Raw genomic sequence first — 17504 nt, 5'->3', positions numbered from 1 at the left:
ACATGTCTACCCAGGGCGGGGACTTACGCGTTACCCCGTCACCGGCTATGCGTGCGAACGCATGGGTCGGCCTTCAGGCATGCACAGGGAGGAAGGAAGAAAGAAGAGAAAAAAGAAGAGAGAGAGGGAGCAAGAAGACAGACGGTCTCAAATGCCGAGGTGGAGACCAGAGAAGGCAAGGAGAAGAAGGCAATGAGAAGGCAAGGAGAAGAAGGCAATGAGAAGGCAAGGAGAAGAAGGCAATGAGAAGGCAAGGAGAAGAAGGCAAGGAGAAGGCAAGGAGAAGAAGGCAAGGAGAAGGCAAGGAGAAGAAGGCAAGGAGAAGGCAAGGAGAAGGCAAGGAGAAGAAGGCAAGGAGAAGGCAAGGAGAAGAAGGCAAGGAGAAGGCAAGGAGAAGAAGGCAAGGAGAAGAAGGCAAGGAGAAGAAGGCAAGGAGAAGAAGGCAAGGAGAAGAAGGCAAGGAGAAGAAGGCAAGGAGAAGAAGGCAAGGAGGAGAAGGCAAGGAGGAGAAGGCAAGGAGGAGAAGGCAAGGAGAAGAAGGCAAGGAGAAGAAGGCAAGGAGAAGAAGGCAAGGAGAAGGCAAGGAGAAGGCAAGGAGAAGGCAAGGAGAAGGCAAGGAGAAGGCAAGGAGAAGGCAAGGAGAAGGCAAGGAGAAGGCAAGGAGAAGGCAAGGAGAAGGCAAGGAGAAGGCAAGGAGAAGGCAAGGAGAAGGCAAGGAGAAGGCAAGGAGAAGGCAAGGAGAAGGCAAGGAGAAGGCAAGGAGAAGGCAAGGAGAAGGCAAGGAGAAGGCAAGGAGAAGGCAAGGAGAAGGCAAGGAGAAGGCAAGGAGAAGGCAAGGAGAAGGCAAGGAGAAGGCAAGGAGAAGGCAAGGAGAAGGCAAGGAGAAGGCAAGGAGAAGGCAAGGAGAAGGCAAGGAGAAGGCAAGGAGAAGGCAAGGAGAAGGCAAGGAGAAGGCAAGGAGAAGGCAAGGAGAAGGCAAGGAGAAGTCAAGGAGAAGTCAAGGAGAAGTCAAGGAGAAGTCAAGGAGAAGTCAAGGAGAAGTCAAGGAGAAGTCAAGGAGAAGGCAAGGAGAAGGCAAGGAGAAGGCAAGGAGAAGGCAAGGAGAAAAAGGCAATGAGAAGGCAAGGAGAAGAAGGCAATGAGAAGGCAAGGAGAAGTCAAGGGAAAGAGTAGGAAGACAGTGTGGTGGAGTAGAACAAAGAAAGGAACCAACAAAAGGAAGGAAGAAACGAGAAGTGAAAAACCAAAAAGACCACAATTATAGGATGTGGAACCGTCCGTCTCTGGACGCAGGCGCTAACTACCCCTGTGAGGGGGATGGACTCCTTTTAGTCGCCTCTTACGACAGGCAGGAATACCTCGGGCCTATTCTAATCCCCGGACCCGCAGGGGAGGGGGGGGGGGGGGGGCGCTGTTGTTGACTACCAGCACCTGAACACCAAGGTTGTCCTTGAATCTGTTCCTCTACCTGATCTTCATAACTCATTTACTACCGTCCTTGATTTGAACCAAGCCTATTATCAGATTTCCTTTGCTGAAGAATGTAAACATGTTACAGCATTTTGTACTGATTGAAATCAGATTGAGTTTAACAGGGTTTCCTTTGATTTGGCTACTGGTACAGCTGTTCTTACTCGTTTGCTGGATAGTATCCTTCGAGACTTGATATTAGTCTGTATGTATAATTATTTGGACGACTCAGTCATTTATAGCCATTTGTTTCAGGACAATTTGGATGATATCCAGATAGTATTTTTGAAGTTGCAGAGAGCCAGGTTAACTGTTACAGCCAGTAAATTGATGTTAGCCAGGCAGCAGGTGTCCTCCTTAGGCCACCAAGCATAAAGTCAAGAGGATTTTCATCAACCAGTAATGAAATAAGGCATTAAGAGCTCTGCCTCTGCCTACTGAAACATGGAATTGCTACGTTCACAGGCATGGCGAATTATTTTAGGCATTTTGTCCCTAATTTTGCTCAGTTGGCGGCTCCCTTAAATGAAGTGCACAGCAAATGAGTGTGTTTTGAATGGGGACCTGCCCAAGATGCTGCACTTGAGCACATTAAGGCAGCTATAGCCAACCCTCCCATTCTCTGAGTACTGGACTTTAATAAAAAGGTTTATTGTCCATAAAAGGTTTATTGCAGCTAGTGCAGGTGTTTCAGCTGTCCTCCTCCAGGAGTTTGAAGGTCAGATGCAGCCATTGGTGTATGCGTCTTGTTGGTTAACCAGAGCCAAACTTAAATATTCCATCTATGAGTGCAAGGCATTGGCCGTTTTGTTCACGCTGGAGAAATACAGCTTTTACCTTGAGCATCAGGTATTTCAGCTAGAAATGGACAAGCATTAAGCTGGGTGTTAGCCAGGCCACTTAAAGTTGTCCATATCGCCTGGTGGGCAGTATGCATTTCTGAATTTCAATTTGAAGTTAAACATGTAAAAGGCACTGTAAATGTCCTTGCAGATGTCCTCAGCCTGATGTTCACTGAATCTACACCTAGTAAGGGCACTCGGGAAAAACAGTGAGGCAGGAATCTCAGCGAACATGATACAACTGGGATTCTTATTTGATGATGTTGCTCAGCATTAGGATCAGGACCCTCCATGGTTATCCATTAAGCAAAGCCTGTTGGATGGGAAACTGTTGGATGAGTGCATTATTAAGAAGGGAATTTCGTGTAAAAGGGTGGGACATGCTAAGCAATTCAAGATCTGTTTGCCAGTAGCTCTGGTGTGCCCAGTTTTCATTATTTTCATGTTTCGTTGGTTAGGAACTTATAAGACCTTGCAGAAAAATTAAGGAGCATTTGACTTGGCCCTCCATGGACCGTGATGTGAGAGGAATGGTTTCTTTATGTCAGTTGTGTCATGTAGCCAAAACTAAGAATGCCCTTCAACAGGGTCTGTTGAGTTCTGAGCAAAAATCCTGTCCTATGCACAAACTCTAAATGAATTATGTAGGGCCCTTATTTCTCACTAAGAGATGTCATTGGTACATATTTGTTGTTATTAATGCATTTCTGAGACTTACTTGGACCTCCTGAGGCAGAACATGACTGCTACCACAACTATTTCGCATTTAATTAATGTTTTCAATGTTTTTGGACCTCAGCTGATATTTGCCATTATCATACCATTGGTCAGGCAGAAGGGTATAGATTAGGTTGTTGGTTGGTCCTTCAGCCAACCCTGTGTCGGGCTGCCATCTGATTATTTAACCTTACTCTTGGCTGCCTGTCCTACCTCACCTTGCATTAGAGCTACCTTCTCAGGCCGACCCTTGGAACAATTCTGAGCACCACTGTTCTCTTGGTTTCAGACTGATTTTTATTTTCCTCTGGTGTACTGTGTGAGGCCTCCAGCCTTATATCAATTTAGTTTGTCTTAATTTGAAAATAAGGCCTTCAGCCAACTTTAAGTTGAAGATTGTTTGTTTAGTAACTAAAATTTTGGAAGTTTTTTCTATCAGAAACTCTTGTTATCCAGGCCCTAAGTCCCAAGTTGTTAAATGTGCGGTGTGTGGCCTTCAGCCGAGTATTTAGGTGAAATATATTTTTTTTAAATTAAGGCCTTCAGCTGCATGTATTCTTTAATTTTTACAGCTTGTGTCCAGGCCTTCAGCCATTCTTGTTTTTGGCAGATTTTGGGCCTTCATCGCAAGAACGATTGCAAGTTTTCTTATCTACACCTTCAACCATGTTGTTGTTGTCATTGATGTTGTTGTTGCCTTCAGTCCTGAGACTGGTCTGATGTAACACTCCATGCTACCCTATCTTGTGGAAGCTTCGTCTCCCAGTACTTACTGCAACCCACATCCTTCTGAATCTGCTTAGTGTATCCATCTCTTGGTCTCCCTCTACGATCTTTACCCTCCACACTGCCCTCCAATGCTACATTTCTGATCCCTTGATGCCTCAGAACATGTCCTACTAAATGGTCCCTTCTTTTTGTCAAGTCGTGCCACGAACTCCTCTTCTCCCCAATTCTATTCAATACTCCATTATTAGTTATGTGATCTACCCACCTAATCTTCAGCATTCTTCTGTAGCACCACATTTCAAAAGCTTCTATTCTCTTCTTGTCCAAACTATTTATTGTCCAAACTATTTATTGTCCATGTTTCACTTCCATACATGCCTACACTCCATACAAATACTTTCAGAAACAACTTCCTGACACTTAAATCTATACTCGATGTTAACAAATTTCTCTTCTTGAGAAACACTTTCCTTGCCATTGCCAGTCTACATTTTATATCCTCTCTACTTCGACCATCATCAGTTATTTTATTCCCCAAATAGCAAAACTCATTTACTACTTTAAGTGTCTCATTTCTTAATCTAACTCCCTCAGCATCACCCAACTTAATTCGACTACATTCCATTATCCTCATTTTGCTTTTGTTGATGTTCATCTTATATCCTCCTTTCAAGACACTATCCATTCCGTTTAACTGCTCTTCGAAGTCCTTTGCTTTCTCTGATAGAATTACAATGTCATCAGTGAGCCTGAAAGTTTTTATTTCTTCTCCATGGATTTTAATACCTACTCCAAATTTTTCTTTTGTTTCCTTTACTGCTTGCTCAATATACAAATTGAATAATGTCGAGGAGAGGCTACAACCCTGCCTCACTCCCTTACCAACCACTGCTTACCTTTCATGCCGCTCAACTCTTATAACCGCCATCTGGTTACTGTACAAACAGTAAATAGCCTGAAACTTCCTGGCAGATTAAAACTGTGTGCCCGACCGAGACTCAAACTGGGGACCTTTGCCTTTTGTGGGCAAGGAATGGCCAGGAACTTTCATATCAGTGCACACTCCACTGCAGAGTGAAAACCTCATTCTGGAAACATCCCCCAGGCTGTGGCTAAGCCATGTCTCCGCAATATCCTTTCTTTCAAAAGTGCTAGTTCTGCAAGGTTCGCAGGAGAGCTTTTGTAAAGTTTGGAAGGTAGGAGATGAGATACTGGCGGAAGTAAAGCTGTGAGGACCGGGCATTAGTCTTGCTTTGGTAGCTCAGATGGTAGAGCACTTGTCCGCGAAAGGCAAACGTCCCGAGTTCAAGTCTCGGTCGGGCACATAGTTTTAATCTGCCAGGAAGTTTCATATCAGCACACACTCCGCTGCAGAGTGAAAATCTCATTCTGTAAATAGCCTTTTTCTCCTGTATTTTACCCCTGCCACCTTCAGAATTTGAAAGAGAGTATTCCAGTCAACATTGTCAAAAGCTTTATCTAAGTCTACAATTGCTAGAAATGTAGGTTTGCCTTTCCTTAATCTTTCTTCTAAGATAAGTCGTAAGGTCAGTATTGCCTCATGTGTTCCAATATTTCTATGGAATCCAGACCGATCTTCCCCAACATTGGCTTCTACTAGTTTTTCCATTCTTCTGTAAAGAATTTGCGTTAGTATTTTGCAGCTGTGACTTATTAAACTGATAGTTCAGTAATCTTCACATCTGTCAACACCTGCTTTCTTTGGGATTGGAATTATTATATTCTTCTTGAAGTCTGAGGGTATTTCGCCTGTTTCATACATCTTGCTCACCAGATGGTAGAGTTTTGTCAGGACTGGCTCTCCCAAGGCCATTAGTAGTTATAATGGAATGTTGTCTACTCCCGGGGCCTTGTTTCGACTCAGGTCTTTCAGTGCTCTGTCAAACTCTTCACGCAGTATCGTATCTCCATTTTATCTTCATCTACATCCACTTCCATTTCCATAATATTGTCCTGAAGTACACTGCCCTTGTATAGACCCTCTATATACTCCTTCCACCTTTCTGCTTTCTCTTCTTTGCTTAGAACTGGGTTTCTGTCTGAGCTCCTGATGTTCATACAAGTGGTTCCATTTTCTCCAAAGGTCTCTTTAATTTTCCTGTAGGCAGTATCTATCTTACCCCTAGTGAGATAAGCCTCTACATCCTTATATTTGTCCTCTAGCCATCCCTACTTAGCCATTTTGCACTTCCTGTCTATCTCATTTTTGAAACGTCTGTATTCCTTTTTGCGTGCTTCATTTACTGCATTTTTATATTTTCTCCTTTCATCAATTAAATTCAATATTTCTTCTGTTACCCAAGGAGTTCTACTAGCCCTCATCTTTTTACCTACTTGATCCTCTGCTGCCTTCACTATTTCATCCCTCAGAGCTACCCTTTCTTCTTCTACTGTACATCTTTCCCCCATTCCTGTCAATTGTTCCCTTATGCTCTCCCTGAAATTTTGTACAACTTCTGATTCTTTCAGTTTATCCAGGTCCCAGCTCCTTAAATTCCCACCTTTTTGCAGTTTCTTCAGTTTTAATCTACAGTTCATAACCAATAAATTGTGGTCAGAGTCCACATCTGCCCCTGGAAATGTCTTACAATTTAAAACCTGGTTCCTCAATCTCTGTCTTACCATTATATAATCTGTCTGATACCTTCTAGTACCTCCAGGATTCTTCCATGTATACAACCTCCTTTCATGATTCTTGAACCAAGTGTTAGCTATGATTAAGTTATGCTCTGTGCAAAATTCTGACAGGCAGCTTCCTCTTTCATTTCTTAGCCCCAATCCATATTCACCTACTATGTTTCCTTCTCTCCCTTTTCCTACTCTCGAATTCCAGTAACCCATGACTTAAATTTTCGTCTCCCTTCACTACCTGAATGATTTCTTTTATCTCATCATATATTTCTTCAATTTCTTTTTCATCTCCAGAGCTAGTTGGCATATAAACTTGTACTACTGTAGTAGGCGGGTCTTCATGTATCTTGGCCACAATAATGCATTCACTATGCTGTTTGGGCCTTCATCCCAAGAGCGATTCCAAATTTTGTTATCTACACCTTCAGCCATATTGTTTTGATTTGATTCTTTTAAGGCAAAGTGTAATTTAGTGGTTCTTAGGAAAATAAGCATTTGTGTGTTTTGTGCAGCTAACAGTAACTGATTACGGCCCCCGCCACAACCATAACCTGACTGACTATCCTGCAAAACCAATTTTTTACATCACCACCTTGGTCTGGAGGGGCCAGTCAGTCTGTTTCTATCTTTCGTCCAACGAGTCAACAAGTAGAGTCAGCAGTGTTAGTCACTTACAGTAGGGGACAATCGCAGGCAGTACTAAGTGACCAGAATAGTGTACATGGCAGACTTTTACTTCACCAGCAATGAGGCTAACATGGTCTGTTACAGAGAGCTTCTACAACACTACCAGGACTATCTTGAGTTAAGTAATCTATTCTTATGAACAAAGAACCCAGTTAATATATGCTTGCAGTTTGCATTATAGGAAGATGAGCCAACCATGGACCAACATACTGTCCTTGCTTCCCTTGGTACAAGACTACAGTGACAATGAGATGACACAAAATCATGTTCCCCAAAACACTGTCTAGCTCATCTTGCCTGTGACAGGCACTGCGTACCTCACACCTGTGGGCCATATGACACTGGAAAACTTCCCAGTATCCATCCACTGGACAGCCTTTAGAGGACACTACACAGCAGCTCACCAACCAATCCAAATTCCAAGCTTGACATCAGTTACCTACTTAGGAGTGGCATGACTATACTTCTAAGAGTGCAGCCCACAATATTAGCATTCCCAGTGCAATGGGTACTGATGGTTCCTACAGCAGTGTGTCAGTGATCACAGATAAAGCACCCAACTGGCAACTTCATGAATAATTCTCATATTAGCAGCAATCTTTCAGTGGAGCAGGACAATCTTTAACTGGCCTTCACTAGAAAGCTGCTTCATTTGATCCTAGTTATCATGTACATTCCTCAGATTGCAATGAAGTTCTACTCTTCTTGGCTAACTGGGAGCATCCCTCTTGTGCATTTTTCATTATTTTCTTGTCTCCGGATACTTGTGTTCCACCAGGTAGCCTTCCTCTATGTGTTCATGTTCTTCCATACAGTGTTTGCATGGTTTTACTCTGTTCAAAAAACATTGCTCCTGTTTCCTTTGCGTTGCAGATGACTGCACACTTTTGTTGTCTCATGTTCAGTGAGTCTTTGCCTTATTCTTACTTTCTCTCCTTTTTCTGTCTTGTGGTTGTTAAACTTCATTCCTTTATTCTGGTGTCGTCCTGATGTGCCATTCCACCATCTTGTCAACCTAGGGATCTCTTTCACGCTTTTGCCATTGCTCTCACTTGCTCATTTACCTTGGCTCCTTCCATGCCCAAACTTCATCTTCTGCAGCCCCCAGAATCCTCTGCACTCTGGGTGCTCCCCCTTCTCTCTCCCCTGGTGCCATTACTATGTTTTTCTTTTCTTGTCAGATCTCATCTCTCACCTCCTGCCATGTCTCCCATCAGTCTGCTCTCACTGATGCTTTAAGCCCATCTTAGGTCTCTTCCTTCCCCTCCTGGTCCTCTTTGATCAATGTGGCTCTTGCCCTATTTTGTTCTCTATTTCTCTGACTGACACATGCATGGCCTGCCTTCTGCCTTTGGTCAGGACCTGCCTGATGGTGCTGTGGTCTGGTCACCACAGCCATCTCTTACAGCCTCATTAACTTCCCTGCTCATCTTGGTTTTTGTCTCTAAAGTTTTGTTGCAATGCCAAGGTTCAACAAGTCTCTCACTTTTGGCGGCCCAGTTGCCCTTTCTAAACAATGCTGCCACAAATGTTTCGTTTTTCCAGGTTTACTCTTCACTCATCTGACTATGTTGGTTCAGCAGCTTGACTCCACCAGCAATGCCCAATGCTGCTCATACCTTCTGCCAAAAGTCCATTGCTGTGATCAGCTTTCCTTCCTCCCTCTGCAGTTGCTGCCCTTGGTGAAGAGAACCCTATGGTCTCCTGGTGCATTTTGCTTGCACTGTTACATCTGGCCCAGCTTCTGTTACGTCTTCTCCAGCTGTTACTGCCTGTCTGGCCCCATTGGCACCCTTATGTCCCACCTGTGTGCCTCCCATTTGCCACCTGTGTCCTGTCACTGTCTACTTCCCAACCAGCCTGCATCAGTGTTACAAAAAAGACATATGGCTGCAGCAATGGGCACATCCCACGCCCTTTTCCAGTGCTGCTAGTGCTAGTGCCACCAACCCTGGTGCCCTTTTGGATTCAAAAACCACTGGAAACTTCAACATTGCTGGCACACATGCCTCTTGTTTCTGACTTGCATACCAGAAGCCACTGTCCTCTGTAAGCCCCTACATGATGAATGCCAGCACCTTCTCAGTCCAACAGCTGGTTAGTTAAAAGAGGGGGGGGGGGGGGGGGTGGAAGGGATCAAACTGAGGTCATTGGTCCCTTGTTCCAATTAAAATAATTCCACAAGAGAAAGAATAAAACGACACAGTACAAAATTGGGGGGAAAAATCACAAGAATGACTGAAGGGCAACGAACACTACAGTGAACAAAACAGGACATGAAAACCAGAGAGCCAGAAGAAACAGGTTGGTGGGAGAGCAGATGACCATGATTGGCTGACCACAAGAATAAAAAAGAAGCAGCCAGCCACTGTGAACACATTAAAACCTCCAGCCTAAAAGCACTACGGTGAAGTGAACAGATATATGAAGAAAATGCGCTGAAACTTAGATCAAAAGATAAAACCCACCCTCGTGGATAAAATATAAAAATTGTCAGATAAAATTAGTGGCAACGCGACTAGTAAGCCCTGACGACGACCATGGAGGTAGTGGTCGAAAGCTCGGAGATTTATCCTGATTTGACGCGGCATGTACACCGAGATATTTTTACTCAGGAAATACGTTGCGAAAGACTTCGTAGCCACAGTAACCAAAGATTTCATCACAGGGCAGTCAAAGTGGGGCAGTGACGAGAAAATGGGCCACTGTCAACTGAGTACTGCATTGACACTGAGGTGGATTTTTCTGGGGGGGGGGGGGGGTCTAAGGGCGCTCAACTACTGAGGTTATTAGCGCCCAGTCACAATTGTTAGAGCACATAGAATCTAGTAAAACTCAAGGGCGGAAAGGGGGGGGGGGGGGGGACACCAGGAAGTTCTTACAAAGATGCAGATAAAATAAGTGAAAGAGTTAGATGTCTTTGGATAAGCCAGTCAAAGTAATAAAACGAAGAACACTAGCAGCTGCTCGACCGTCATCAGCTAAAATATCCTGTAAAGTAGATGGCAGACACAGGACAACACGAGATTGACTAAAACAGGGACACGACAATAAAATATGGTGCACTGTTAATGCATGACCACAAGGGCACTGCGGAGCCGGGTCACCAGAGATCAGGTAGCTGTGGCTAAACCGGCAATGCCCAATCCGCAACCTGGTCAGAAGGACCTGTTCTCGCCGAGATGGTCGGGAGGAGGTTGTCCAAGCAATTGGGAGCGGTTTTACTGCCCGGAGCTTGTTTCCTTGAAGTGAGGACCAAGCATCCCACCACAACGACACAAGCCTCTTACAAACAACCCCACTAACGTCAGATGACAGGACACAATGGGAGGCTGGCCGAGGCAGGGGGACTGCAGCCTTGGCTGCAGCATCAGCAGCCTCATTCCCAGCCACTCCTAATGGCCGGGAACCCACAGAAAGCTGACAGGAGAGCCACCATCAGCAAAAGAATGGAGGGACTGCTGGATCCGTTGCACCAAGGGATGGACCAGATACGGAGCTCCAAGGCTCTGAAGAGCACTGAGTGAATCAGAGCAGAGTACATATGATGAATGGCAGTGGTGGTGGGCATACTGAACGGCCTGATGGAGAGCAAAAAGCTCGGCCGTAAAGCTGGAACATTGGTCGAGGAGCCGGTGTGTAAAGGTGACGGCCCCGACGACAAAGGCACAGCCAACACCATCGTCAGTTTTGGAGCCATCAGTGTAAATTAAGGTGTGACCGGCAAGTCACGCACGACGTTCGACAAACCGTGAGCAATACACTGCAGCCGGAGTACCCTCCTTCGGGAGCGAGCTGAGGTCGAGATAAATATGAACCGGAGCCTGGAGCCAAGGGGGAGTCGGGCTCTCACCCTCTCTGAAGGTGGTATGGAGGGCAAAATCCAATTGTCGAAGCAGGTGACAAAAGCAGACTCCAGGGGGCAGCAGGCCAGACACATACAACCCATACTGACGGTCGAGAGAATCGGCGAAGAAGGACTGATAAGAGGGGTGGTCGGGCAATGTCAACAGCCAGCAGGCATATCGACAAAGCAGTACGTCGTGCCGGTAGGTCAATGATAGTTCGGCAGCTTCAGCATAAAGACTCTCGATTGGACTAGTGTAGAATGCTCTGGTCGCAAGACGTAACCCCCTATAGTGGATGGAGTTGAGACGGTGTAAGAGGGATGGCCGAGCAGACTAGTAGACTAGGCTCCCATAATCCAGCTTCAATCAGACTATGGACCGATACAAGCGAAGCAGGACAGTGCGATCCACTCCCCAGAATGAACCACTAAGAACTCCGAGGACATTAAGGGATCATGTACAATGAGCAGCCAAATAAGAGACGTGCAGATACCAACAAAGTTTCCTGTGCAGTGTGAGCCCTAGAAACTTAGTTGTTTCCATGAATGGGAGAACAATGGGACCAAGATGTAAGGATGGTGGAAGGAACGCTTTATATCGCCAAAAGTTGATGCAAACCATCTTCTCTTCAGAGAACCGGAAGCCATTTGCCACACTCCATGAGTATAGGCTGTCTAGACAACGCTGAAGGCAATGCTCCAGGAGGCATGTTCTCTGGGCACTGCGGTAGATTGCGAAGTCATCGACAAAAAGAGAGCCTGAGACATTAGGTAGAATGCAATCCATAATTGGATTGATCGCTATGGCAAAAAGGGCTACGCTCAAGACGGAGGCCTGAGGCACTCCGTTCTCCTGGAGGCAGACGTCGGACAAGACTGAACCCACACGTACCCTAAACTTTCGGTCTGTTAAAAAGGAATCAATAAAAAGGGGCAGACAACCATGTAGACCCCACCTGTGCATAGTGCGGAGGATACCTCCTCTCAAACAGGTATCATAAGCCTTCTCCAAATCGAAGAACACAGCTACCGTTTGGCGCTTTCACAAAAAGTTGTTCATGATGAATGTCAACAAGGTCACAAGGTGGTCAACAGCGGAGCGGCGGCAACGAAAGCCGCATTGGACATTGGTAAGTAGCCGTCGAGATTCAAGAATCCAAACTAACCGAGTGTTAACCATGCAGTCCATCACCTTACAGACACAGCTTGTAAGAGAAATGGGGCGATAACTATAAGGAAGGTGTCTATCCTTCCTGGGTTTGGGTATAGGAAAAACGACGGCGTCACGCCAACGCATGGTGACTTGACCTTCGGTCCAGACGCGATTGTAGGTATGAAGAAGGAAGCTTTTGCCTGCCGGAGAAAGGTGTGCCAGCATCTGAATGTGAATGGCATCTGGCCCCGGAGCAGAGGACTGGGACAGTGCAAGTGCATGTTCGAGTTCCCGCATGGTAAAGGGGGCATTATAATTTTTCAGATTCAGCGAGTGGAAGGAAGGTCATTGAGCCTCTTGTGCCTCTTTCCTGGGAAGGAAGGCAGGGTGGTAATGGGCGAAGCTTGAAACCTCCGCAAAAAAGCGGCCAAAGGTGTTGGAGACATCCACAGGATCAACAAGGATCTCATTACCTGAAGTCAGGCCAGGTACCGAGGATTGGGCCTTAATGCCAGACAACTAGCACAGGCCACCCCAGACGACAGAAGAGGGAGTGAAACTGTTAAAGGAGCTGGTGAAAGAGACCCAACAAGCTTTTTTGCTGTCTGTGATGACTCTACGGCATTGCGCTCGGAGTCGTTTGTATCCAATACAATTCGCCAACGTAGGATGGCGGCGAAAGGTGCGTAAAGCACATCATCGAGCATGGATAGTTTGTCTACAAGTCTCATTCCACCAGGGGATGGAAACGCGACGTGAAGAAGAGGTAGTACGAGGAACTGAACGTTTGGCAGCATTGATGATAACAGCCATGAGGTATTCGACCTGACTGTCACAACTGAGAAAATCGTGGTCCAGAAAGGTCGCCAGGGAGGAGTAAAGTCCCCAGTCAGCTTTAGGTATGTTCCAGCTCGAAGGACGTGGGGATGGGGTGTGGTGCAGGAGACAAACGACACAGGGGAAGAGGTCGCTTGAATAGGTGTCAGAAAGGACATACCACTCGAACCGATGGGCAAGAGTGGTAGAACAGATCAAGAGGTCCAAGTGGAAGTAGGTATGAGTAGAGTCCGAGAGGAAAGTCGGGGCGCCAGTATTGAGACAGACAAGAGTGAGATGGTTGAAGACATCTGCCAAGAGGGAGCCTCTCTGACAGGATGCAGGAGAGCCCCAAAGGGGATGATGGGCATTGAAGTCGCCGAACATTAAAAACAGTGGAGGAAGCTGAATAATCAGGTGCATCATGTCAGCCCGACTAACTGTGGATGACGATGGAGTGTAGATGGTACAAACAGAAAAAGTAAAGGCAGAAAGAGTAATACGGACAGCTAATTCTTGGAGTGGGGTGGTCAATGGGATGGGATGGTAGTAGACATCGTCCCAAACGAGCAACATGACCCCACCATGAGCTGGAATACCGTCCGCAAGGGGTGAGGTCAGACCGCTCCGAGGTATAGTGGGTAAAAGCAATACGGTCAGTTGGGCGCAACTTGGTTTCCTGGAGACCAAGGATGAGTGGGCAGTGCAGGTGGAGGAGCAGTTTTAATTCCTCCCGATTAGAGCGAATACCTCTGATGTTCCAATGTAACAAAGCCATGGCTAGTCAGAAAAAAGGGGGAACGAAACAGGTGAAGAGCTGGTCACCTCGACGGCCGCGGAGGGCCAGGTTTCGAGGGAACAATGCTACAACCGGCGGGAGGCGGATCCTGTTCCATTGAGTCATCGCCTGCTGCAGCCACTTTCCCGGGTTGTGTAGGAGGGGCAGCATCATTCGCCGATGAGAGACCAGCTGACCGCCTGGCAGCAGAGAGTCCCGGCAAAACAGGACGGCCGGGAGCAGCGACTCACGGATGGAGCATCAGACGAAACGCACCGGGGTGGAGAGGGGGATAAAGACTACTTCTTGGAGGCCTTCTTCGAAGTCCAATGAGGCACAGGGATGGTGGGCTGGACCCGAAGAAGGTCCTTACATGCAGGGTCCGTTTTGGAACGCCGGACCTCTGAAGCCGGGGTCCGGAACGTTTCCCCGATGGATGCCTGAGAAGAGGATCGCTTCTCAGGCAGCAGAGGGGGAGGAGGAGGAAGGGTGGCCCCTGGGGCAGAGGGGGCAGTGGCCGCGAGGGAGGAGGATTTGGAAGGGAGGGATTTGGGAGGTGAAGGCATAGACCCCGGATGGGGGTGAGGAGATGGAGGGGGGACAGGAAAGGGGTGAGGATACTGTGGAAGGAGTGGACACGACTGAGGCAAATGAAGTTGTCAATGTCACGGGATGGAGGCTGTCATACTTCTTCCTGGCCTCAGAATAAGAGAGACGATCCAAAGTTTTTAATTCTTGAATCTTCTTCTCCTTCTGATACACGGGGCAGTCTAAAGATCTAGGCGAGTGGATGCCAGGACAATTGACGCACCGAGGTGGTGGGGTGCATGTATGTTCCTCACGAAGAGGACGTCCACAATCGCGACAAAGTGGCTCAGCCTCACACCGTGACTGCATGTGCCCAAAGCACAAACACCGAAAGCAGCGCATAGGAGGTGGGCCGTAAGGTCGCACGTCGCACTGGTAGCACATCACCCTTACCTTCTCCGGGAGAACGTCCCCCTCGAAGGCAAGGATAAAGGCTCCAGTGTTGATGCGACGGTCTTTGGGGCCACGCTGAACTCGCCGGACAAAATGCACATCTCGGCACTCCAGGTTGGCCCTGAGCTCCTCATCAGATTGCAGCAGGAGGTCCTGATGAAAAATAACCCCCTGCGTCCTATTCAGTGCCAGATGCGGGACAATGGACACTGGGATGTCCCCTGGTCGGTCACACGCCTGGAGCACCGCCGACTGTGTGGCAGAGGTGGTCTTTATAAGAACGGACCCCGAACACATTTTAGTGAGAGCCTTGATTTCCCTGAAGATGTCCTCGATGTGCTGGACAAAGAACATGGGCTTGGAGGTGGCGAACGTCCCCCCATCTGTCCGAGAACAGATTAAATAGCGGGGGAAGTACTTTGCCCCAAGCCGGTGGGCCTGTCCTTCCTCCCAGGGAGTGGCCAAGGGGAAAGGGCAGGAGAACCAGAACCAGATACAGTACCTTTCTTCTTAAAAGACTCTGCCGCAGAGTGACCTGATACATGTTTACATTTGATCTGCGAAACGTCCGCCCCGATACCACCCACTCCAACCAGGGTCTCTCCCCACGGGTGCCACCCAGCCTCAGCAAGGGCCACCTGGCAGGATGACCATTGCCGGGAGTCCTGATGCCCCAAGGAGACGGGCATCTACTCCTTGGCCGACGTGAGGAGGGTGCAGCTCAGGTATCGGCAGTATGATCCGTGTGTTGTCAGGGCGCCACAACCTAGAGGGTACATGATGACCCCACCACAACGGGCTGGCTACCGTGCTGGATTTCGGGTGCCATGGAAAGTCCATCATGATCATAGGTGCAGATGGGGACGCACTGTGGGCATAACGTGTGCAACCCATCAGGCGTTTAGGCCCAATTTGGGGAATAGTGGGTGTGGTTACAACGCCGTTACAATGCTGAGTGCCAAGGTCTTAGTGCATTGAGGACCAGTGATACACCACGTAAGGCTCGTACTTCTGTAGAATTTTGAAAAAAAGGAGGTCAAACCCCAAGGGGGACCATCACATGGAATGCCGAAATGGTTGAAACTCCTTTTAGTCACCTCTTACAACAGGCAGGAATACCTCGGGCCTATTGTTACCCCGGACCCGCAGGGGGGACTGAGGTGGGGCCTAATAGTGCACGAGATAGCCGTGGGTCGCCCATGTGTGGCCAATGTGGACCTGGCAGAAAACCACAGAGTCCCTTCAAGAGGCCCTCTTCAATGACTTCCACATTCACAGTCCCCTTAATGGCTCGCAATTTGGTGTGCATACTGAGCTTATGCGATTCAGTCTCCCAAAGGCAAAAAACCTCGCAGCATATAACGAAGGCAGGTCAATTACGGGAATGCCTATCCCTAAAAGCTGTTTCCGTGTAGTCTGTTTGGCCAGCCTGTTGGCAAGCTCATTTCCATGGATTATGATATGACCAGGAGCCAAGACAAACACCACAGAATGACTCTACCATTCCATGGCATAGATGGACTCCTCGATGGTCGCTACCAAAGTATGACGACCTCTCCAGTGGACACCACCTTAACAAAGAACTGTCTGTGGAGGTGGAGAGGCTTGTGTACCCACGTGACGCTGAGGGCTATGCCTAAGGTAGAGGATTGACTGCTGGGAAGGCCTCAGCTGATGGATCAGACTAAGTGTGTCCCACAACGTCCAATCTTCCCTATCTATTCCTAGTCCTACCAAACTCCCTGACCCAACACAAGGTGTAATGGGATCTGTGCCAACAGGTGCATGGCACATAGGAAGATGTGTTGCAAACGGAGCCTCAGGGATACCGGATGACCTCCCTGAGAAAGTAGCCTTACACTGCATGGGGTATTCATGATCTGGACCTTTTAGATCCCCAAATCTCATGGGACCAATATGGACACAATCAAAGAAAATATAGAAAAATAAACTGAGGGGAAGCTGAGACCTCAGATATCCAAACACTGCATTCAGTACTGATGGAAGGCATTCCCACTACTGAATCATGGTCTAGACCTGAGCCAGAAGGGAGAACTGTAACCAAGGAGCTAGACCAGATTAAGATCAAAGGCTTGTCTGGAAAACAGAGGGTGAAACTACTCAGGAAACAGAAAAAAGGCAGGGAAAGAATGGCTTCCTAAAGGCAAGTGGAGGGAATTAAAGTGACATGAACCTAAGACCCCCAGGAAGAAACTGTCAGGTTGAAGGGGATAAGCAGACCCCTACTATGTCAAAGACAGGTAGCAAGCGGATAAGGGAGGAATCAAGGACTCCCTCCTCCCTGGTTAAGAGAATCCAGAAAAATAAAAACAAAGCAAGACCAAGGGAAACACATCTACAGCACTGCAGTCTCTGTTTTTAGGATGGCAGTTATCCAGGAAAGCTATCCACTGGTGGCCATCACCTTGCAGCAGGAGGAATTGGTACAGATAGCCCTCTTTGGTAAGACTGGGGGGAGATCCTGGACAGGACCCAACTTCAGGAGTGTCTATCTAGATCGTGGTGTCCTCATTTTTGTCTGTGAGTGGGTGCACATGGTGGAATGGCTTGAGGACAAGGTGCCCATGATATCCTAGTGGGATGATTTGAATCTGACGACTAAGACAGCAGCAGAGCTTTACAAGACTGCAAAGAGATCAATATGGGTACTAAAGATTCTTAACGAAGTCTCTCCTAAGATCCTGTTTGGGAAAACAGGGGCCCAGAACCCAAAAGTCTCAACAGAAAATTGGAGAGTGATCAGCCAGAAGGTTGCACCAGAAGGACAAACCCTGGTAGTGGAGGTCGGAGAGAACTCCCTGAAGGTGATGT

At 47.4% G+C, this 17504-nt stretch overlaps 1 protein-coding gene across 1 annotated transcript in view; it reads left to right on the top strand.

Moving 5' to 3' along the window:
• The window catches only part of LOC126092933 (trichohyalin-like), a 199083-nt gene that overhangs the window by 9779 nt on the left and 171800 nt on the right, over positions 1–17504 (top strand). The window contains exon 2 of the mRNA XM_049908663.1: positions 276–975. Within this exon, the coding sequence (XP_049764620.1) occupies positions 276–975 (700 nt within the window). The remainder of the gene's footprint in view (positions 1–275; positions 976–17504) is intronic.

This window comes from Schistocerca cancellata, chromosome 7 (assembly GCF_023864275.1).
Source record: "Schistocerca cancellata isolate TAMUIC-IGC-003103 chromosome 7, iqSchCanc2.1, whole genome shotgun sequence".
Classification (NCBI taxonomy): Eukaryota; Metazoa; Arthropoda; class Insecta; order Orthoptera; family Acrididae; genus Schistocerca; species Schistocerca cancellata.
This window is presented reverse-complemented; position numbering and strand designations above follow the sequence as displayed.